At 44.3% G+C, this 23330-nt stretch overlaps 1 protein-coding gene across 1 annotated transcript in view; it reads right to left on the reverse strand.

Annotated features, from left to right (window-relative positions):
• LOC127660998 (sodium/potassium/calcium exchanger 3-like) overlaps positions 1-23330 on the reverse strand; it is a 163663-nt gene that overhangs the window by 37417 nt on the left and 102916 nt on the right. The window contains exon 3 of the mRNA XM_052151518.1: positions 5331-5407. Within this exon, the coding sequence (XP_052007478.1) occupies positions 5331-5407 (77 nt within the window). The remainder of the gene's footprint in view (positions 1-5330; positions 5408-23330) is intronic.

Here is a 23330-nt window from a genome sequence, read left to right on the forward strand (position 1 = left end):
GGGCACGCAGCCGCGGGCGGTTGAAAAGGGGCCCCGCTGCGCTGGCACATCAACTGCCTAGAGTTGCTGACTGTTTTCTTTGCCCTGAGGAAGCTCCTCCCCTTAATTCAGGACAAACATTTCCTGGTCAGGTTAGACAGCACCGCAGTGATGGCGTACATAAATCGCCAAGGCGGAGTACGCTCCCACAACATGTCACGACTCGCCCGTCCTCTCCTCCTTTGGAGCCAGCAGCGAATCAGATCGCTGCGTGCCACTCACATCCCCGGCAACCTCAATGTGATAGCGGACGCGCTGTCATGACAACACTTGCTCAGTGGAGCAAACTTTACCACATAGGACCTAAGCGGCCATGTGATGTATTCGCCACCTTTACCTCCCCTGCAGGGTAGGTGTGGTCTCTGCTGGGTCTTCTCCCCCTGAAAGAATAGGAAACTGGGTAAGACCCCCTTCCCTTAATGCATGTAAGGGCCCCGGACGTGATTGCTCTATGCAAGACACATAGAGAGAAAAGCGGCCCAGCCAGGCTTGGCCCGTTCCCAGGTTGGCAAGCATCACCTTGTTCCCCTAACTAGCTTAACCAGAAGAATTCTGATGACTTTAATGGGGCATTGGGGAAGGGAACGTGCAACATGATACAGCTGGTCGCATTTGCACGTAAGATTACCTGCCTACTTCTGTTTCAGCAGTTCACGTACACGGCTCAGCACATTAAAGTGGGACCCCTAGTGTGGCTTCTCCGACATAACGTGGAGAGAGCGACATAAGGGGAACGTCTAGGTTACGTATGTAACCTCCGTTCCCCGATGGAGGGAACGAGACGTTGTGTCCTCCCCGCCATGTCGCTGAGCCGAGCCACTGTTGTGGCCGGACCATTTCCGGCTCCACAGAAAAATCCTGAATGAACTCCCGTATTTCCCCCGCTTAAATACCCGTATGTCCGGGGGCGGGGTATGCAAATACTGTCTGCCAACTCCTCATTGGCCTTTTTTCATAAGTCAGAGGCATATTTCGGCACTCAAGAGAGACCCCTAGTGTCGCTTCTCCGACACAACGTCTCGTTCCTTCCATCGGGGAACGGAGGTTACATACGTAACCTAGACAACTTACATAACACAATTTTCATGTCTAATATACATATAATTACACACAACACAATATACAAATAATAATATACAATGTACAGTACACAATACACGCAATATAGAATACACATAGTCAGTTGCCGGTGTGTTGTTAAGAGAGAATATAATTTATGATAGTCCAGTGTGAGATTAATAAAGTGCAGTGCTGATATATATTGATCATGAGAGATCAAGAGTTAAACGACTGATTGCTTGGGGGAAGAAGCTGTCATGTAGTTGGCTGGTGCGGGTCCCGATGCTGCGATACTGCCTGCCTGATGGTAGCAGAGTAAGAGACCTTTTTGCCAGAAATTAATTTTTACAGCATTTATTAATCATGGTAAAGCTAATTTATGAAAAAAATAAATACCATTTTCTATCACCATTTATAAAATAGCCCCCTGCTAACATGTTATTGTCAGTCAATTAAATATCAAATATGATATCATATTTTTGTGTGAATTAAATGAGTATGGGTTCACATGCCACTTGCAATGCTGTACACAGTTACACACATTTGAAAAGTACACAGAGTCCTATCTAAGCAAGCTTGCATCCACCCCTGGGACCTGTCTGCCAACTGTTTTCCTGCCAAGACTTTGCCAATCAGTGCATCTAATTCAGCTGCCATGCTGCCATGCTCACAATGTGTGCCCATTGCATAATCACTCCCCACTGCACTATCCTCCCATCCCCTTCCTTTTATTGTTGACCTTCTGACAAGGCAAAGCTGGGCTACTGAAGCCCCTAAAGATAAATAAAACATATACAGAGCTGGAGGGAGTCTTAAAGGCTTTTCACTGCAGCTTTTACCATCCACCCACTCTCTGATTACATGGGCAACTTCCTAAACAATTTACAACAATGGCAGTGCCATTGTTTATTTGTCTGGCAGTGCCTCACTACCTGCTTCAGATGCCATTTTCCTTACAATTGTGCTCAGGATTGGCCTATGGGGCAGGACAGCTTGATGCATGATGAAAAGTCACTTAGTGATAGTTTACAACCAGTGGCATTAAAGTGAACTACAAGATTTATATTCTTAAAATCAACAGCAGTGAATTATTAACTAAGTATTAATTCCTTAATTACTATAATTCCTTCAAGGAATGTTCACTAAAAATAAGACTTGTACCTGCTTAAAAAGTTAACTTTGTGGTCAAAGTAAGGCACGTTGTCACGAACCCCTTTCCTCTGCCCCATCTCAGCTTCCTCACACACGCACACTATCTCCCGTCTCGCACACAGGCACTCCGCGAGCGTGCTCGCTTCCCGCTCCCTCGCTCCGCCCCCCTGAGCGCGAACGCTCTTTTTCCTCCATCGGGCTTCCACGCCCGGTTTTGCTTTTACGAGCTCTCGCTCGTAAACGATCTCCCCCCTCTGGCGCACTCGGCTCTTCAGCCTGAACATTATGACCACTTGCACTCACGCGCTTCCTATCTTCACACATTGTTTACACCTGCACTCACGCGCTTCTTGTCCCCACACATTAGGTACACCTGCACTCGTCTCGTCACCTGTCATTGTCTACACCTGCACTCGCCCCTATAAATACACTATCCCTCCGTTTGAATCCCGTTGGTTATTGTATTTAGATTCCCGTGTTTTGACCCTCGCTAGTCGCGTCTAGTTTTGACTTCCCCACTCTTGATTACCCTCGTAGCTTGCCAACTCCCTATTCCTCTCGTTTCCCTGTCTTTCGCTCCCGCTTATCCCGTCTTGTCTTGTCCATAGTTGTTAACTGTTTTCCCCACTTCGACCCCCGCTATCGTTCACCTCCCTCACTAGATCTGCCCCCTTGTTCATCTCTTTGATTCCCCGGCTCTTGACCCTACGCTTCCCACGGCTACTCTTCATTGGATTTGCCCCTTGTATGTACTTTTGCCTGCCTGCAAATAAACACAGTTTTTGACTTACATTGTGACTGTCTCAACTTGTGTGCGTTACACACGTACAATGGAAGTAAAGGCACTTAATGTTAAAATACACACAAATGCACAGCCCTCAAGACTTAAACATTACAGGGTCTATTTTAAGACGGATCTATGTCATACACACAAAGTTAGGCATGGCCATGAAGTTCTGGCATATTCTTGCAAGCATGTGCTAATCTTGGGGATAGTAGGTTGGTGAAATTGCATGTGCAGAGCACAATATGATAAATGCAGACATCCCATTCATAAGACAATGGTAGCCAGTGTACTGTAAAAAGGCTGTATGCATAGGCACTGATTTGTTGTTGCTGATGGGTGCACAAAATCAAGAGTAACTAGGATGCGATACCTATTGACTAGTGAAGGATAATATTTGTGGCGAATTTTAAAATTCGAATCACTAGTCAGAGGAGGATTCTGATTGAAATAAAAAGATTACTTGTATCAGATTATTTTTAAATTAAGATTAAAACACTCACTGCAACTTCAGTTTTCAGTAAACATGAAGAAAGGATAGAGTAAAGATACAGTAAATCATCAAGATGCAGCATTTCAACACCACTGGACATGAACAGTGATCAATCAAATACAATGCATAGACATACTGAATGACTGTGTTCAGTGCTGGATAGTAATGGATTATATGTAATCAAATTACAAAAAATCAGTACTTAGTAATTAGATTAAAATACATTTTAAAATACTCATAATAAGATTACAGTTACATTTGATGGATTACATGATTACATATTAGTCACGCAAAGGCAGTAAATAGTTCAAAATTAATGAACCCTCTTAATCATCTTTTAAATATTTAAAACTTTTAATTCTAAATCAGCATACATCTGATATGTAATGTCTGTTCAATACACCTTCCAACTTTTTTCTAATTCGGGGGGGGGGGGGCATAATTATCCACACATAATCACATAATGTACTAACTGTAACCGTCAGAGAGATACTTTTATGCTCCCCTATAATTACAGATACATGCTCTTTTTGGAATCCCCAAACTGAAAATTTATGAGTTTAGATATAGCGCTGAGATTATAGGTGGTTATAGATGACATCTTAAATGCAATTACTTATTTCTCACAAAAATAGTAAATAAGGCTTTGCGCTTTTTCATTTATATGGACCTCCGATATATTTTTGCGAATACACCTACTGCGAATACACCAAATGCCGACAGATAGTCCAAATACTCCCACCCATGGGCAGTCATGCCATGCGTTGCCCAGGCATGAAAATTGGATAAGACGTAGTGCACAGCCATAGTCCTGCACTTAACCCAGGTACAAAATTATATCCCAAAATGAGTTAACATGAGACAAGTATAATAGAATCGTGTAGTAACATGCAAAGTCTGTGCAAAGATATATCTAATATTTATCTTAAGAGTATTTATCTTAAGATTTATCAACCTATCTATCATCCTTCAAAGTAATTTTGAAATGTTGCCAAGGTGCACGATAGAAAATATTAGATGGAATCTAAAGTTTTATGTACAGGCTTAAATTCCAAAGCTGAGTGAATGTCGGCTTCAATTAATTATGTTTAATGTAAAATTATTAAAGTGAGTAATGATTCAAAAGGCTTCGGACACTCCTTCAGACTTCTAGTGCTGTTCTCTTTGGCTCACTTTAGGACCTCCAGAGAAACCTCAAAATATTCCATAAAAGACCAGAAACTATTTGCACTGTTGGCAGCAGAAAGTGTTATTGTGTATAAATGTAAACAAATAATTGTGTCATCATGCATGAGGTGCCAGAGACTGGGCTTGAAGCCCAAACTAACACTCTTTCTCTCTCTCCCTTTTAACACGTAAGAACTTTAAAATAACATTCCAATGACTACATGATATAACTAGATCATTTGTTAAAGCGGAAATGTGTAATTTCTGTGCCACTGAATGGAATTATAGAAATAAACGTTGTTTTCAAACAGTCTTCTCAATACTTTCTCAAGCTCTGAGAGTATACTTTAAGCTAAAAAAACACCCTGTTCTTGTGCATATCCTCTATTGCAATTAGGTAATATTACCATAAAATAAACATGATCAATTAATTTATGTTATGAGCAAGTAACTTAGAAAATCCTTTGCAGCAATTGTAACAAAGAATAGGTCAGAGACTGAACTAATGCTTGAATGGAACACAGCCTTATGATTTTAAGTGTTCAGGTAATTTTATATGCAGAATTCAGCTTGAAAAAGGCATTCAAACTAATGGGTAGAATGTTGAAAGGAAAAGCAAATGGCATAGAAACTTACACATAGAACGTGCAAGGCTACGGCCCCCTCCATTCGCTCCTGGTAGGTGAAAATATCATCAGGGAACTCGTGTATACCTGCAGAAAACACACACACACTTAATGTTACACGAACAGTCCACACTGCCATGTGTAAAATGTAGAGCAGCACATACTTATCTCTGAGGGTCTTCTATTTCATGATACATCATGCAATTAAACATATGGATCACAACAGAGGAAATATTGTAAATTATTTCAAATCAAAGAATAATTATACACAGTGTACATTCATTTTATTAAGTCAGTACGTGCTGCCTTATGCCTTTGTCTCTATTAAGTTTCAAAAAACACATTTTCATATTATGAAGCAATGTAGCAATATTCTATAAAGGCTAAAGTACAATTCGTTTTTCCGTACCATACCAGTACATTTTGAGCACAGTGCCATGATGCAAATTTCGATGCAGTTTTTGTAACCTTGCCTACCAGCAGGAGTGGATTTATTAGGCTGGCATGGGGGTGGCAACAGCCACCTTAAGGAAAAGCATTGCCACCTAATCTGCCAACTTAGCATTTGGTATTCCAGTGAATAAACAAAAATTGTAAGTATATTATAATTGATGCTGATGTTATGTAAGAGTTCATGTTGATTGTTTAAACTCTAACCAAATGACTACAGTGGTTTATGACTATCCCTGCAAATCGCGTGATATCTGGCTACTGCAGCGCATCCACAGTGATTCTGCATCTGACAGGCATAGTTACCAAATCTATAATGTTTTTATATAGTTGCTTATAAATTTGGGAATTCCACTTTCATGAATCTACCATAAATCCTCACTTTCTCTTGAGTGGAGATTTATGGTAAAAAAAAAAAAGGATTGAAATATTGATCTGTTTCTCACCCAAAGTGATTGTATTGCTTAAAAAGACATAAATTAAACCACTGGAGTCATATGGATTGTGATTTTTGGAGCTTCAAAAGTCTGGTCACCATTTACTTCCATTGTAAGATCTACAGAGCTTTTCTAGAAGAGTTCAGAGTTATTCTACAAAAATCTTAATTTGGATTCAGTACAAGAAAATAAGTCATACACAAATGGAATGGCATGAAAGCGAGTAAATGATGAGAGAATTTTCATTTTTGGGTGAACTATATATTTAAAGCTAAAGCATGTAATATTTTTCATGTAAAATTTCTTTTTTATATGATTTAATATGCATAATCAACTATAAGGCATTTGTGGGTTGATTTAACCTAAAAGTGTAACACTTTGGTGCCATCACAACATTGCTCTGTTTGAGGGGCACATGCAGCCTGATACAGCAACATTGGCTCGACCAATTTTGTGAGTTTGAGTCAGGACGATCTGTTTATACAACCTATGTCAGACAGTTGGGAGTTTTCTGGAATCTGTTTGAAAACTGTTTATTTTTGAAATTCCATTTGGTGACATGAGTGGCACAACAATTTCACACTTCAGCATTTAATGTTTTGAAAAATTACAATGAAATAAAATAAAAACTGAAGTTTAACAATCAAAATTATTCCTGAAATAACTATATAGAAAATTGAAATATATAAAAATGAACAATTTTTTTTTTTACAAAAATGTAAATTAATAAAATAAAAACAAAAAAATAGTATTAAAATGAAAATAAATATGCAAATGCAAATAATACCCTTGCTCCAGAAAGCACAGAGAACTAACTAAAAGTGATATAGGTGTGATTTTCAGGTGCTATTCTTGCACTTGTGATGCATTACTGCTGCTCTCTGGCCATCGCTGCTCTGTTAACAAGCTATTCACTGGCACAGCACATCACCCGGCTCTACTGATGAGTCTGCAGCCTGCGGATAGAATCGGGTCATTGAAAGCAACCACTTATTTGCCTGGATTCAGCTTTACATGCTGTAAGATGGCAGGAGTGGCAGAATCAGCCCTAAGCTCTCTCAATTGTTGCAATTAAGCTCGTTCCTACACAGCCTGTTGCCATGACGTCAGCATCCAAGATACGATGGCCCTGATTGAAAAGCGTTCACACCCCAGGGACCGCCCTTGTTCCATTTGGGGAAAAGGCTGATTTGTTCCAGTGTTGACTTAAGAATAGTTTTGAGTATGTTTAGCTTTAAATGTCTATGTCACTTTTACAATCGATGGAAAGACAAAATATATATTGGACAAAGAGAGACTAAAATAGGCCTACATTTTTTTTATCAGATCTTCTCCAGGCTATTTTCCACAAAACAATATTGTTATAAAGAAGGCCTTTTTTTGTCTGTAGACTCTATTATTTGTTTTGCTCATGTGTTCTATTCAATCTGTTTTATTGCATATTTAAGAAACATCTTCACAGATTAAGCTGCTAGTCGTTGCAGTTACTAACTAATAATATTAAATGGAGAGCAAGTGGAGACTTGCATTATGTCTCCTGATTCATAATCTCAAAAAAGCTTAGAGAGCAGCAATCTCACATTTGCCTCCTCAAGTGTTTCTGAAGAGATCTCAACAATGTTTCACTGTACTCAGATTCACCAAGATAGCAAAGTCTGTAATTAATAGTCGGCACTACAAATGCAAGTTTTTCTCATAACATTCTTCCAATATCAAATTGTGTGGGCTATATGTACCACATTTGTTTTATTGCTCTATAGCCATACTGTGTGTCAACTAGGTCTGGGGGACTTAATTGACACACGAATCTTGAGCCAAACGATTTTCAAATCGTCTCCTTGATGATTTTTTTTGTTTTGTTATTTAATAAAACAAATCGTCTAGGTTACGTATGTAACCTCCGTTCCCTGATGGAGGGAACGAGACGTTGTGTCAGAGAAGCGACACTAGGGGTCTCTCTTGAGCGCCGATATTCACCTCTGAACTATGAAAAAAGGCCAATGAGAGTTGGCAACCAGTATTTGCATGCCCCGCCCCCGGACATGCGGGTATTTAAGCGCCGCAAATACGGGAGTTCATTCAGGATTTTTCTGAGGAGCCGGAAATGGTCCGGCCACAACAGTGGCTCGGCTCAGCGACGTGGCAGGGGAGACACAACGTCTCGTTCCCTCCATTAGGGAACGGAGGTTACATACGTAACCTAGACCTAACCTCTCCACGTTGTGTCAGAGAAGCGACACTAGGGGTCCACTTATAAAAGCACCATGCGCTGAGCCGTGTACGTGAACTGCTGATACAGGAGCGAGCAGGTATTCTTACGTGCAGGACGACCAACTGTATCAGGCTGCACGTACCCTTCCCCAATGCCCCATTTAAGCCATCAGGATTCCTTATCGTTACCCTGGAGGGGAACAAGGTGCTGGCCGCCAACCTGGGAACGGGCCAAGCCTGGCCGGGCCTCTTTTCTCTCTATGTTTCTCGCATAGAGCAACTTAGGCCGGGGCCCTTACACGCATTGAGGGAAGGGGGTCTTAGCCCTTATTCAGGGCGGAGAAGACCCTGTGGAGGCCACGCCTACCCGAGAGGGGAGGCAATTTTAAGTGGCAAAACCATCAGAGGCCTGACTTAGGGCCTATGTGGAAAAGTCGGTGCGGTGGTGGATCCAGCCTATAGAGGGGGAAACATACAGCACGGCAACCGAGGCAGCCGTGGCTGCCTAAGGGAAGCACGGGAGTCCACTCGCCCGAGGGGACAGAACCGTGGCGTTACACACAGGGGAGTCCGAAGGAGGCCTTACCTGTGGAGCACCTATACCAGTGCAGGGTAGCTTGCGGTACCCGCAGTGGCTTGGGTCGGCGAGTTCCTCCGCTGAACTGCGACCCACGAGGGCTAGGGAGGAATCAACCACTGTCCCAAACCTGATATCTCCTGGGAACGAAGGCACACTGTTTCCCCTGGTTAGGGGGAAGGGCGCTAGATGCAAGCGATTCACCCGGTCAGATCGTGGGCGTGCCACCGAGTTCTACGGGCTCGGTACCTGAGAGAACACGGGACAATACTGACTCAACTCGGAGATTGTAGAATCTCGCGAAAGTGTTAGGTGTTGCCCAGCCCGCTACTCTACAAATGTCTGCTAGGGCAGTGCCCCTAGCCAGTGTCCATGAGGACGCGACACTCCTGGTGGAGTGGGCTCAGACCCGCAAAGGGGGGGGCACGGCCTGGGTGTGATAAGCCAAGGAAATGGCGTCGACAACCCAGTGGGCGAGTCTCTGCTTGGAGACAGCATTCCCTTTCTGCTGTCCCCCAAAGCAGACGAAGAGCTGCTCAGAGCGTCTGGTGCTCTGTGTGCGGTCCAGGTAAATACGTAAGGCACGTACTGGACACAGCAGTGAAAGGGCTGGATCTGCCTTGTCCTGGGGCAGCGCTTGCAGGTTCACCACCTGATCCCTGAAGGGTGTGGTGGGAACCTTGGGCACATAGCCCGGTCGCGGTCTTAGGATCATGAAAGTGTCTGCCGGACCGAACTCCAGGCAAGCGTCGCTAACAGAGAACGCATGCAGGTCCCCAACCCTCTTGATGGAAGCGAGCGCGATCAGCAGGATGGTCTTGAGAGAGAGGGCCCTGAGTCCAACTGAGTCAAGCGGCTCGAAGGGGGGTCTCTGGAGTCCCGTAAGGACGACCGAGAGATCTTAGGAGGGGAACAGGTTAGGCCGGGAGGGAGTTATCCTCCGGGCACCTTTTAGGAACCTGACGATTAAGTCGTGCTTACCAAGAGACTTGCCGTCTACCGTGTCATGGTGGGTCACGATAGCGTGCAACATACACCTTGAGGGTGGAGGGGACAGCCTCCTCTCCAGCCTCTTCTGAAGAAACACGAGCACTGACCTAACTCGCGACTTCTGCGGGTCTTCGCCTCGGAAGAACACCAGTCCATGAACAGACGCCACTTTAGAGCGTAAAGATGCCTGGTAGAGGGGGCTCTGGCTTGATTGATTGTATCTATGACGGTCGACGGTAGGCCGGCTAGATCTTCCGCATCCCATCCAAGGGCCAGACGTGGAGGTTCCAGAGGTCTGGGTGCGGGTGCCAGAGCGTGCCCCGTCCCTGAGAAAGAAGGTCCTTCCTCAGGGGAATTCGCCAGGGAGGGGCTGTCGTGAGGAGCGTGAGGTCCGAAAACCAAGTCCGGGTGGGCCAGTAAGGGGTTACCAGAGTGACTTGCTCCTCGTCCTCCCTGACCTTGCATAGCACCTGTGCAAGAAGGCTCACTGGGGGAAATGCATACTTGCGCAGCCCCGTGGGCCAGCTGTGTGCCAACGCATCTGGGAGGTTTCTTGGGAGGCAAACAGGTCTACCTGAGCCTTGCCGAACCGGTCCCAAATAAGCTGGACCGACCGGGGGTGGAGTCTCCACTCTCCGCCGGGCAAGCTTTGTCTTGACAACGCGTCCGCCATCACATTGAGGTTGCCGGGGATGTGAGTGGCGCGCAGTGACTCCAGTCGCTGCTGACTCCATAGGAGGAGACGACGGGCGAGCTGTGACATGTGGAGGGAGCATACTCCGCCTTGGCGGTTTATGTAGGCTACGACCGTGGTGCTGTCTGTCCTGACTAAGATGTGTTTGTGCCGAATTAATGGAAGAAACTTCTGCAGGGCCAGAAAAACAGCCAGCAGCTCTAGGCAGTTGATGTGCCAGCGCAGCGGCCTCGGTTCCACCGGCCTGCGGCTTGCGCCCGTTGCACACGGCGCCCAACCCAATTTGAGGCGTCGGTCGTGACCAGAACACATCGGGACACCTGCTGCAAGGGTACTCCAGCCCTTAGAAAGCAAAGGTCTGTCCAGCGTTTGAAGGTCTGGCGGCAGGCAGAGGTAACTTTACGCTATGCGTGCCGCGGCGCCATGCTCGCCTCGGACTCGAGTCCGGAGCCAGTGCTGAAGTGGTCTCATATGCATCAACCCCAGCGGCGCGGCCGCCGCGGAGGATGCCATATGCCCCAGGAGCTGTTAGAAACGTTTTAGCGGGACCACGGCGCCTGGCTTGAAAGAAGCGAAGCATTTCAGCACTGACTGAGCACGCTCGTTGGAGAGGCGTGCTGTCATTGAGACTGAGTCTAACTCCAGACCGAGAAAAGAGATGCTCCGGACCGGGGAGAGCTTGCTCTTTTCCCAGTTGACCTGAAGCCCCAAACGGCTGAGGTGCCTGAGCACCTGGTCTCTGTGTGCGCATAGTAACTCTACCTATTCTCATAGTAAGCCAGTATGAGCCAGTCGTCGAGTTAATTGAGTATGCGTATGCTGGCTACTCGGAGCGGGGCAAGAGCTGCCTCTGCGACTTTCGTGAAGACGCGAGGGGACAGAGACAGGCCGAAGGGGAGGACTTTGTACTGATACGCCTGGCCGTCGAACGCGAACCGTAGGAAGGGTCGATGTCGAGGGCAAATTGAGACGTGGAAGTACGCGTCCTTCAGGTCTACCACTGCGAACCAATCTAGATGCCGGACGCCAGATAGAATTTGTTTCTGGGTGAGCATTTTGAACGGAGTTTGGACAAGGTCCGATTGAAAACTCGCAGGTCCAAGATCGGTCATAAGCCGCCGCCTTTCTTGGGTACAACAAAGTAAGGGCTGTAGAAACCCTTCTTCGTTTCGGTTGGAGGGACAGGCTGTATCGCGTACTTTAATAGAAGGGAGGCGATTTCTTCGTGCAGGGAATGGGCATGTTGGCCGTATACTGCGGAAAAATGTACGCCCACGAAGGGGGGCGGAGACCTGGCAAACTGAATTGCGTAACCAAGTCGAATGGTCCGGTGCAGCCAGCGTGACGGGTTGGGCAGTGAAAGCCACGCCTCTAAACTCCGTGCTAGGGGCAGCAAAGGGACAGGTTTTTTGGACGTACCCGGCGGGGCTTCGCAGCTGTGCGGAACAGGTAACGTGGCGTCAGGAGGCAATGTGGCATCCCGAGGCTCTGGTGCTGAGAACAAACTCAAAGCACTTACCTTGCTCCACGCACCCGGCAGGGGGCGGGTTCGTGACTGAGGAGGAGGTCTGATGCTGGCGTCCTCTGGACTCGTCTGAACAGCCGGCCGGGAAACAGTCATGGGGCTGAAGGCGGGGACACCACGTCCATGGAGCCGGGACTGTTGAGGCCTGAAAGCAGAGTGGCGTGAGAACGGCATTTGCGGGCCATATGCCCCAGAGACAAAGGAAATAGCTCTTTTATTGAGAATTTGGGTACCGCAGCTCCCGTTAAGGGGTGCAGCAAATGAAAAAACAAAAGATTCTCCTCCCGGCCCTCCACCGCGGGACGGAGCGGTCTTACCACCTCCGGAGCTAACTTCTTGGACTCTGGGTGCGTTGTCTCAGGAGCGCCTGGGAGCCTTCCGGGTCCTCGAGGGGGTCCGTGAGACAGGGGGCGTGCGCTTCCCGCAGTTTGCTCGATGCTGGGGCTGAGAGCTGGGCCCGGGTTGAGGCGGAGCAGGAGCTTGTCTTCTGGCTGCGGGAGGACGCCCTCGGCGAGCAAACGGGGCATGGGCCGTGGCGGCAGGCTTGCGGCGAGGCATGATGTGAGAGATGGCCTCCGTCTGCTTCTTTACCGTGGAGAACTGCTGGGCAAAGTCCTCGACGGTGTCACCGAAGAGGCCGAACTGGGAGACAGGGGCGTTGAGGAAGCGAGTCTTGTCGGCTTCACGCATCTCGACCATGTTCAGCCACAGTTGACGTTCCTGGACCACTAGCGTGGCCATCGCCTGCCCGAAGCGCTATGCGCTGTGACCTTCGCCGCCTCAGGGCGCAGGTCGGTGCTGAGCGCAGTTCCTGCAGCGTGTCGGGATCAGGGCCACCCCGTGCATGTTGGGCGGCGCCTTGGCTTGGTGGACCTGCAGGAGAGCCATGGTATGCAGGGCGAAGCGGCGCGTCCGGTGGCACTGTAGGCCTTCTCTGTCAGCGCAGGAGGTTGCTCTACAGGTCCGGGAAGGGAGCACGGGCAACCTCGCCAGGTGGTAGGGGTACCGGGCATAGATGGATCGCAACCACCCTATCCACCTGGGGAATCGCCACGTGCACTGCGGCGCTCGCCGCCGAGGGTGGCGAGGGCGGACGAGCCTGTGGCGGTGTGACGAGTGGAGAGGTGTGCTTCCACGAAGACGCCAGCTCGTCATGCACTTCCGGGAAAAATGGAACCGGGGGGGCGAGGCTGTGAGCGGCGCGCAGACCCCAGGAACCAGTCATCCAGCCGTGATGGCTGTGGGGAGGATGGAGGGTTCCAATCCAAGCCCAAGCTGTTGGCTGCCCGGGAAAGCATGTCAGACATCTGTGCGTCAGCCTCAGCCTGGGCATGCAAGCCCAAAGGCGGCAGCCCAGGGGAGTCCTCTGCATCAGACCGCGGCGAGCTCATCGGCTTCCATCGAGAGAGGGTCGGCTGACTGGCTGTGAGGCGAGTCGCCGCCGTCTCGAGCATGGACAGGAATCAACGAGCGTGCTGGGGCGCGGGTGGTCCGAGGGGGCGTACCCGGCGGAGCTGCACCCGCTGCCATCCCCAAATCACCTCCATCGCCAGCCGCATCGTCCTCAATCCCGTGGGAAGAAGGAGCAATACGGGGGGCGGCTGGAGTGGCTTGCTCACGGTTGTAAGCAAGCCGCGACCGCAACGTTGTCATGGTCATGTTCTCGCAGTGAGAACATGAACCATCCACAAACGCAGCCTCGGTGTGATCGCTACCCAGACACACGAGACAGCGCCTGTGGCCGTCGGAAGCGGAGAGCACTCTACCGCATCCAGAAACAACACAGGGACGGACGCTGGCGTCCTTAAAAGGACGCTCAACGCTGCTGTGTTTTGCTCTTTAGAGGAAATTACTCTTTTAAATAAAATCACTCTTTAGGGAAAAACTCGTGAGAGTTTTTAAATCTGCACTGTCGATGCCTAGGGCAGGAATGCACAGCCGTGCAAACAGGAGAAAGCCGCTGTTGTGTGCCGTGGAATCCAGCAGTTATGCAGCAGAGGGATGACAGGAACTCGGTGTGTAGTATGCAGCAGTTGCAGACACGACCATCGGCTCCGAAGAAATTTTCTGAATGAACTCCCGTATTTGCGCCGCTTAAATACCCGTATGTCCGGGGCCGGGGCATGCAAATACTGGTTGCCAACTCTCATTGGCCTTTTTTCATAGTTCAGAGGTGAATATCGGCGCTCAAGAGAGACCCCTAGTGTCGCTTCTCTGACACAATGTGGAGAGAGCGACAGAAGGGGAAACATGTTTATCTTAATGCTAAAATGATTAATAGATAAATATAGCAAGCTGTATTTGTGCAGAGTTCCATGTTAACTCTCTGAGATGTTTTGTCTCTTTAATTATTTATATTTAGTCCTTTGAATCACCTCTACTACAGCCATCAAGCGCCATTTGTTCACTGTCAGATGCCAAAATCCTCTTCTTTGATCAATGTTCCTGTTAGTATGCATAATCCAAAAGTGTATTTGAGTTGTTGCGGAGCATATTTGTCATGGGTCATTCTGCAGATTCTTTCTGACACTGCTTTAATAAATAGTTTAGTTGTAAAAAGGCTTATCAAACTGTTGGATACCGTAAACTAGGCTACAGCTAGGCCTCGCGATATTTATAACAGCATAATAAATAGTGTGAATATAGTATTCATGCGCAGTGGTGGGTAATTTTGTGGAAGAATAAAAAATTAGAAGTATTTTGCCGTGCATGGAAGGATAGTGTCTGTAGCTACAGACAGGCAATAAAAGCTGCCAGGTCAGCATATTTTAGCAAACTCATAGAAAATAACCACAACAATCCTAGGTGTTTATTCAGTACTGTGGCTAAATTGGAATAAGGCATCGACTGAATCAGATTTTTCATCACAGCACAATAGTAATGGCTTCATGAATTTCTTTATTGATAAAATTTAAATACCGTAATTTCCGGACTATTGAGCGCACCTGAATATAAGCCACACCCACTGAATTTTCAAAAAAATATTATTTTGAACATAAATAAGCCGCACCTGTCTATAAGCCGCAGGTGCCTACCGGTACATTGAAACAAATGAACTTTACACAGGCTTTAACGAAACACGGCTTGTAACAAAAATAAATAGGCTTTAACGAAACACGGCTTGTAACAAAAATAAATAGGCTTTAACGAAACACGGTGTGGCAGCGGGCGTGGTCAAGCGCCCGTCCGGGAGAGAAAAGCGGTAGCCTAAGGGCGCTTACATCAAGTGCTGAAAACTGTCACACTGGTGCCAGGGTGACAGTTTCCCCAAGAAGGACACGTGAAGCAGGGCACTTGACGTTCCAGGTAAGGCTTTTAATGGCCACAGCAATGTAAGTTTCTCAATTCTTGGACTTCTATGCGCCAACACTAGACTGCCAAGTGTCTGTCTGTCTGTCTGTCTTTCTTTCACTCACTCACTCACTCACTCACTCACTCACTCACTCACTCACACACACTCTCTCTCTCTGCTGCCTTTTTATGCCGCTCTCCCCACGCTTACTGAAATTAGACACAGGTGTTAGACATTAGCTCAGGTGTAAGCGCCCTTACCGCTTTTCTCTCCCGGATGGGCGCTTGACCACGCCCCCGCTGCCACACACGGCTTGTAACAAAAAATAAAAAATTAGCAGTAAACAGTAGCCTAGCAAGAAAGTCATTGGTCACTATCTTCCTCTTGTGCACATGAAACCATTGAAGTCATCTCCTTCGGTGTCGGAGTTGAATAGCCTTTAGTTGTCTTTTTGCACTGAGTCAATTCATCACGCTGCTGTTTCCAACGTCTCCCGTGCAGCAGCTCTATTTACTTTTCCAACAGCCAGATCAATCGCATTCAACTTGAAAGCTGCATTATATGCATTTCTCCGTGTCTTGAGGGTGACAAAATGACTACCGTAATCAGAATGATGGGAAGTTTGAGCGTGCTCGATTGAATCTAAACAGTAAACAAAAAAGTTGTTTGACCTTAACCCGTTCGGTAATTTCATTGGTCTAAAAACTGAGCACGTCACAGAATGTTTTTTTTTTTTTTTTAAATAAAATTTGAAAGCGGGAAAAATCCATATATTAGCCGCATCGTTGTTTAAGCCGTGAGGTTCAAAGTGTGGGAAAAAAGTTGCAGCTTATAGTCCGGAAATTACGGTAATCAGAAATAAAATTGGAACTATGCAATCAACTGCCACAGCACCTCCGAAAACAGTGTGTCATAATTTTGTTCACAAGCAACTTCAATCCTTCGCTGATCATAGGTCATGAAGAGCAAACAAAACTTATCAAAAAATTAAAAGCCACAACATGTATGTTCGATCCAATACCAACTAAGCCTTTAAAAGAGGTATTCCCAGTCATTTCTGAACCACTTCTTAATATTATTAACTCCTTGCTATCCTTAGGACATGTCCCAAGAAACTTTAAAATGGCAGTTATCAAACCGCTCATTAAGAAGCCACAGCTTGGTCCTAGAGAATTGGCGAAGTACAGACTGATTTCAAAACTACAATTTATGTCAAAAATACTAGAAAAGGTAGTGTCCTCCCAACTATGTTAATTTCTACAGAGACATGGAATATATGAACAAATTCTGTCAGGATTTAGGCCCCATCACTGTACAGAGATTGCACTTTTCAGAGTTACAAATGACTCTTATAATCTTATCGCGGCTGCATTTCTCTTCTAGTGCTTTTAGATCATAGTGCTGCCTTCGACACGATAGATCACAACATTCTCATGAATAGGCAGGAGAATTATGTTGGCATTAGTGGACTAGCATTAGCATGGTTTAGGTCCTATTTATCAGACCACTACCATTTTGTATGTGTAAACATGGAATTGACAAATTAAGTTAAGTTAAAAGTCAAATTAAAAGTTAAGTATATAGTGCCACAGGGATCAGTTTTAAGACCTCTGCTTTTCTCCTTATCCATGCTTCCCCTGGGAGATATTATCAGGAATCATGGAATACATTTCCACTGTTATGCCAATGACACCCAACTTTATATTTTTTCTAAACTCAACAAAGATTCATAATTCTCCATTTTGCAGAGTCTATCAATGAAATCAAAGATTGGATGGCCAGAAATATCCTTCTACTCAATTCCGACAAAACAGAGGTACTGATGATTGGACTAAACATCTAAAAATAAGCCGCTAAAATATAATTTGACAATTGATGGATATACTGTTACGTCTTATTCTTCTGCAAATAACTTAAGTATTATATTTGATACCAATTTGTCCTTTGATGTGTGTAGAACAACATTCTTCCACCTGAGAAATATTGCTAAATTATGACACATGCTCTCTGTAGCTGATGCCGAAAAATTAATTAATGCATTCATGACCTCAAGACTAGATTGTTGTAATGCATTACTGGGAGGATGTCCAGCAAGTTCAATAAATAAACTTAAATTAGTTTAAAATGCAGTTGCCAGAGTGCTGACTAGAACCAAGAAATATGATCATATTAGCCCAATTTTATTGTCATTACATTGGCTACCTGTTAAATTTCATATTAATTAGCAAATTCTGTTAACTACATACAAACTTTTGAATGGTGTAGCTCCATGGTACTTAAGTGACCTTCTAACACGCTATATTCCGTCATGTTCATAATGATCACAAAATTCTGGCTTGTTAGTAACTCCAAGAATATCAAAACCACAAAAGGAGGTAGATCCTTTTCATAATTGGCTCCAAAACTATGGAATAGTCTCCTTAACAATGTCCAGGATGCAGACACACTCACTTAGTTTAAGTCTAGACAAAAGACTCATCTATTTAGCCAGGCATACACCTAATTTATCCATCAACTCACAATTAGGCTGCTTTAGTTAGGTCTGCCAGAACCAGAAACATCCATCATGATCTATAACTCTGCATAAAATTCTTCCACCTGAGAAATATTGCAAAATTATGACACATGTCGGACTGCTACATGTCGATGAGAGATGACGACGATAAAATACAGCTGGTGATAGCCAGACACTGTTTGGCGTTTTGTGTTCCTTGCTACAGTTGCCTTCAGCATGCTCACAGGGGTTCTAAATACAATTATTAATGATCTAATTTCTATACACATTTTCCAATCATATTTAATCAAACTATACAATGATCACTATAAGACATTGCAGATGTCACAGTTTCAATTTTATGTTTTTGTTAATGCATAATTTCCTGTAACGCTGCTTTGAAACTATGTGTGTTGTGAAAAGTGCTATTCAAATAAAAATGACTTGACTTGACATAATGCAGCCTTATACATGGGTTCCTTATAGTCGCCTAGCTCAGACTACACACTGACTGGTCCATTGGTAGTTTTAAATTGATAATTTTACACATTCCTGCCTTTTATTTGCAAATTATGTATTACAGAGTAAAAACAATTGTTATTTCAGATGGTAAATCGTCTACACTTATATAGCGCCTTTTTAACCTTAGCAGTATTCAAAGCGCTTTACACTGTGTCTCATTCACCCATTCGCACACCAGTGACGGCAGAGATGCCATGCAAGCCGCTAGCCTGCCATTGGGAGGAACTTGGGGTTCAGTGTCTTGCCCAAGGACACTTCGGCATGTGGAGTCCTGTAGGCTGGTCATCGAACCACCAACCCTGTGATTAGTGGACAACCCACTAAACCACCTGAGCCACAGCCGCTTTTGAGCAGCAGTGAAACACTTTCTTATGATGTGTTACAGTCATATGAGCAGACAGAGTAGTAATTTTGAAGTAAATTTGGAGCAAAATAAATAGAAATAAAACTTCTGTAAATTGTCAGCTTTACGCTAAGCTAAAATGCTATTTCTAGACATTTTATATGCACGTTACAAGGCATGATCATATTTTTTCATCAAGAAAATTCACGTTGGATCATAATTTCTTTTTCTAGTAAGACCTTTGATATTAGGGCAAAAATTGTACTCTTCATAATAATTGTTGTATTGTTTTCCTGTAAAATATCTAAAAATCCTTTAAACAAGACCAATTTGATTAATCTTGTTTTAGAAACAACACTGCATGTACTGGTGGAGTTTTTATAGTCAAAACAAGTGAAAAAAATATACCAGTGCTGAAGAAGTATTTAGAATACATTACAACCTTGAGTAATCTAAGGGAATACATTACAAATGATATTTTACAGCATGTATTCTGTAATCTGTAGTGGAATACATTTAAAAAGTAACCCTCCCAACCCTGTGAATAAGTAGATTTACAGGTGTTCCAAATAAAGAATTCAGTGAGTGAGAACTCCAGTAAGTCTTCTGAGCTAAGTGCAATATCTAAGGAGCATAATTTTCATCTGGGTAATGTTACTCTCTAGTGTCGCCACATTTGGAAAGAACAGTGGACAAAGTATAAGCCAGTTCTCAGTTTCTTATAAAGATCAACATAACAGAATTTGCATAGCATGGCAGTGATTACAAGAATATCAGCGAGGGTGTTTGTGCGTGTCCATCCTTGCACATTGTGCAGTGACATTGTCTCTCAGATCACACAGGAGAGTGAATGGTCAGCAGGCTACACGCTGCCCCCCAATGCCCTAAACACCAAAGAGTTGAACTCAAACAACCTAACAGAACTTGCACAATAACGCTTAAACACCCCAACAGTATAGAGAGATCAAGTGACCTGTCACCTGCCCTTCTATACAATGCATAGAGTACATTTGATGACACTAATCCTTTATAATTACCCTGACAGCCCCTGAAACCATCCCAGTGCCCTGTGGATTGGAGTCGCTGACCCTCACTCTATGCTCTCTCAGGGGATATTTCAGTAAGCATGAATTGTATCTGCTGATAGCGCTGTTTATTAGTGCACACTTTATGTGTTGTTTAAGTGCCTGATTCACTAAATAAATTATACTAATCAGGTAATAGGGCAATGGGGCTCTGCACACTTTACTAGTTTTAATATTTTTTGTGTGATAAACCAATGAGATCTGATAAACCCTGTTCCATAACTATTCTATGAAGACAATATGTCAAAGACTTCAAAATCCTCAGGCTCTGGAGACATTAAAAGACACTTATGTGCTAAAGCAGATGCCCCTAAGCAACAGGCCTCAGACCAGGGACTAAATTTGGATAGTACATTGAAAAAGATTCAGCGTCAACTGTCGAACATATCGGTAATGCTGACGAAGGTTGTTGCTGACATGGAGGATCTTGCTGTAATACGTCGATCGACCACTGTCATGGAAACAAAATTTACCTTATGCTACAACAGTTAGCATAACAGTTAGTTACAAGAGTGGCGGATGTTGAGAAATGGATAGATTATCTGGAGTCATCGGAGAGGGAATTTGCTGCTAACCCGCTAGCAACCATTCACTAGGAATGCATTTGGGAAAAGTCGTAAGACCTTGAGAATCATAACCGGCTAAACAACGTATAAATTGTTGGAATTCTTTAGCGAGTAGAGGGTCAGAATATGGTGGAATTTCTGGATGGGCTCTTTCTGAGTCTGCTCGACATAACAGGCCATAAGCTGGCCAAATTGAGAATGGATGCTAAGGATGGCCGCAAAGTATGTACTTGTCCACAAAAAGCATTGTCCTTCATAAAGTGGAATGGAATGAGTATGTCTTTGTGGGATTCTCACATTGCAGTTGAGTGAGCCTGACTCACTGAACATTCACTTGACCATCCGAGGAAACTCAGTGACTTTTTTGTTTCTTCTTGTGCTGGTTCCGTCTAGCAGCTGGAGTTTGTATTCTGTAGTAACACTCCTTCAGGACAGTGTTGTGGATGAATCTGCAAGTTTTTGTGCTTATGCCTCCTACTGGCTGGAGTTTGTTTTATGGAGTATTTTTTGCAGGACATTGGAGGGATTAGGTCATCTGCTGCACTCGTGTAACAGCCAGCTCACTAAACATTCGTTTGACTGACTGAGGAATCTGAACTGCCTTTTTTTGTGAGTGTGTGTGTGTGCTGATTCCACAAGTGGCTGAAGCTTGTTTTGTGGAGGAATACACCATAGGGACAGTTATATGGATGAATCTAAATGTTCTTTGTGTTTATTCTGCCTATTGGCTAAAATTTGTTTTATAGATTTTCTTCTGTTATGTAATTCTATCTCAGAAAATTTGTATAGAAACACCAGACTTGAGCAATCCGAAGGCAAAGTTGTAGCGGGGGCTCTCGTAGGCATACATGTCTTAGTTTGTTGGTACACAGGGTTTATGTACATGTTTTTCTTTTTTCTGTTTGTTTGGTTCTGGGGGAAGTTCCGGGTTTGATTGTTGCACTAATGTTGGAATTGTGGTCTTTATAATTTTGTTTTTGTCACAATATCTTTTTTTTCTAATATGTCAAAATGTCAAATGTTAATATGAGTGGATTGTCTCTCTCTACGTGGAATGTGAATGGGTTGGGGCACCCCATAAAAAGAAGGAAGGTTATTTATTTTCTTCAATGAAAGAAATATGATATAGTGTTTCTTCAAGAAATGTATCTTTCCCCACTGGAAGCTGAAAAATTTAGGAAGATATGGGACATGTTTTCGTTTAGTGATGGCTCAAGTAAGAGCAGGGGAGTCATTATGTTGATAAATAAACATCTAGGGAGTCATTATTGTTTTAGCAGAAATTCAAGGCAACGGTTGATTTTGGCTAATATTTACACACCTAACACTGATGATCAGGGCTTTTTTATATATCTTGAAGGGATGTTACAAGCCGCTGGCACCCCTTTAATCTACTGATGGAGTCCTTGTCATAGTGAAGCAAAGATATGTAAGCCCCCTAGAGCAACACTGACACTTCACAGGATGTGTCAAAATCTTGGTGATATTTGGAGACTTTTGAACCCATCTGGTAGGGACTATACATTCTTTTCATCAGTCTATAAGAATATTTATTCTAGAATAGATTTTTTTAATATCTAAGTTCCTCATTTCATCTGTTGTTGACTGCTCAATTGGAAACATCTTATTATCAGATCACACCCTAGTGACTTTAGAGGTGTTGCCACATACAGAGAAAAATAAATCATTTAGTTGGCACTTTAATGTATCCCTTTTGCAAAATCGTGAATTCCAACAAATGTTAAAGGCTAAAATCAATGTTTATATGGAGACCAACTGGTCCTCAGTATCCTCTGTGGGAGTGGCTTGGGTGGTTCTTAGGGGTCGGATAATACAGTATGCCTCTTTCATCAAAAAATCCTAAGCACGAGAACTTGTGGAATTGGAAAGGAATATAAAAAGTGCAGAGGCAGAGCTGAAGTGCCGAATGTCATCTGATGACCTCAGAGAATTAACACAATTGAAATACAGATATAATACTATTTTGTCATTGAAGGTGGATTTTTGGCTATGCAGGGAAAGGCAGTCATACTTTGAGTTGGAAGACAAAGCAAGGAAGCTTTTGGCTAGATATATAAAGCAGAGAGAGTCTTTTTCTACCATTCCCTCAGTTAAATCTGCTGATGCTGTTTTTTTTTTTTTACCTCGGCCATTGATATTAATAATGCTTTTAAATAATTCTATAGTTCCATGTCTTTGTCTACTTGTGAAGATATTAGAAACATTGTGGAAACATTAGAACTCCCTAAACTGATGACTGAAAAATCAATTCTCTTGAGTCTGAGATAACCTTGGAGGAGCTTGGCGAGGTAAATTAAGGTCTTGCCTACAGGCAAGGCTCCAGGGCCAGATGGCTTTGCTGCAGATTTTTAAAAAAAGTGTTTGATATGGTAGAATGTGATTAATGAAATGTATGGGTTTGGGAGTACATTTATTGGATGGATGAAGTTACTTTATAGAAACATTTACAAACAAATGGATCCATTTCAGTTTATTTTACTCTGGATAGGGGCACCCGGCAGGGTTGCCCTCTTCCCCATTATTGTTCTGTCTTGCCATGGAATCATTAGCAGCCACGATAAGAAAAAAGGGAGTTTTCCATGTGTGATGGCAGGAGGTGTGGCGCATAAACTTCTGCTTTACACAGATCATATTTTATTATACGTCTCCGACCCTTCTAGATCTATGCCTTGCCTAGAAAGAATTATTCATTCCTTTTCTAAAATCTCAGGATACAGAGTCAATTGGTCTAAAACCGAAGCTTTGGCTCTGACTGTGTACTGCCCAGTAACTGATTTTTAGCCGGGTGCCTTCCAGTGGCCCA

Source organism: Xyrauchen texanus, chromosome 20 (assembly GCF_025860055.1).
Source record: "Xyrauchen texanus isolate HMW12.3.18 chromosome 20, RBS_HiC_50CHRs, whole genome shotgun sequence".
NCBI lineage: Eukaryota > Metazoa > Chordata > Actinopteri > Cypriniformes > Catostomidae > Xyrauchen > Xyrauchen texanus.